Here is a 1,462-nt window from a genome sequence, read left to right as displayed (position 1 = left end):
TATACAGCAGTAAACTATTTTTCCAGACTAGATAGGATTCCTGTAGGTCTGTTTCCTGGCATTTTGCTTCAGAGTGCACAGCTCTGCATTAAACCAGGGAGCCAGTTTTCTTTTTTTAAAGTTTTTCCTTTTCAAAGGGGGCTGCGTTGTTTAGGGCAGTACGCAGAGAACTAGCAACTCCATCAACAAAATCAGGGAGGTCTGGACTTTGACTAGACCATTGTAGCACCTTGATGCTCCTTTTTCAGCCAGATGTCCTGCTGTGAAGAGAACTTCATGCTCCAGTTAGTGACTGAGTTCTCGGCTCCTGCTGCTGCTAGAAAAGTCCAATTCAACCCCGAGTCACATTTGGTTCAGGAATCAGTTAGGAATCTGTTTAGGGTCGGGAATTGGTTCAGAATCTGAAATGTGTCATTAAAAGATAATCCTAAAGTCAGAATCGTTTCAAACCAGAAATCTGTTCAAACTCAGGAAATGGTTCAGATGAATTCATAATAATTGAACTTTATTGATCTCTCATTGGAGAAAGTTACCTCTGCATTTAACCCCTCCCCTTGGGAAGCAGTGGGCTGCCATTGTGCGGCGCTCAGGGAGCAGTGGGGGGTTAAGGGTCTTAATCAGGGACCCAGAGTAGCGGTCTGGGGGGTGGGGCTTGACCTCAGAACCCTATGATTCCAAGCTCCATGCCCTAACCAATAGACTGCCACTTTTAATTCAGAATTAGGAATCAATTCAGAATCAGTTTAGACTCTGAAATCAGTCCAGAATTAATTATTTTTTGTTTTTTAGGTTCGTGAAGCAGCACAAGCTCTTCTTCTGGCCGAGCTGCGGAGGATCGGCCAATCAGGACGTAAGGACACCATTGATGCCTGGGCTCCTTACCTGCCGCAGTATGTGGACACGGTCAGCTCCCGTAAGTACGGCACTCCGTTTTCCTTTCTTCCAGGGCTTCGCTTTCTGTAGGTCAGCTGACACAGCTCGACCAATCAGAGCCTCCCTTTAAAGGGAACTGATCAGTGTGATTTACGTTCAGTCATGGCAGATGTGATCCTTGGCCTTATTTACAAAGTAGCTCCTTGTGATCAATTCAGATTTATTTTTCCTGAAGTCTATTTTTGACGTCATGTGACCTCCATCAGAGGGAGAACGCTGATGAATCTGACTGTTCCTAGAGGTGGTAAATAAGAACAAGCTCTTTGCTGTTGTTGAACTCCTGAAGGGTTCAGCAGGAGCCGACAGTTTCATGAACGAAGCAGGAAAGTAAGAAAAAATTAGCGCAGTTATTAATGGCCGATCTTGAAGCAGCCAGTGATGCTGCTGCAGATGCTTACAAACATTCAGTGCTACGTTCAGACCGAACGCTAATTGGGCATCAGAGAAGCTCCTGCTGCTTCATCTCTGATCCACATTAAGGTCAGCCGTCCAGTAAAGTGAGTCCAGATGCTTCTGCTGCTCCTGTGTT

The 1,462-nt window shown here is 45.5% G+C and overlaps 1 protein-coding gene across 1 annotated transcript in view; it reads left to right on the top strand.

The window, feature by feature from the left end:
• The window catches only part of wdr7 (WD repeat domain 7), a 133,029-nt gene that overhangs the window by 41,428 nt on the left and 90,139 nt on the right, over positions 1 to 1,462 (top strand). The window contains exon 20 of the mRNA XM_015391739.1: positions 790 to 913. Within this exon, the coding sequence (XP_015247225.1) occupies positions 790 to 913 (124 nt within the window). The remainder of the gene's footprint in view (positions 1 to 789; positions 914 to 1,462) is intronic.

Source organism: Cyprinodon variegatus, unplaced genomic scaffold, assembly GCF_000732505.1.
Source record: "Cyprinodon variegatus isolate N-32 unplaced genomic scaffold, C_variegatus-1.0 Scaffold558, whole genome shotgun sequence".
Classification (NCBI taxonomy): domain Eukaryota; kingdom Metazoa; phylum Chordata; class Actinopteri; order Cyprinodontiformes; family Cyprinodontidae; genus Cyprinodon; species Cyprinodon variegatus.
Note: the sequence above shows the minus strand (reverse complement) of the source record. Positions and strands in the feature narration are given on the sequence as shown.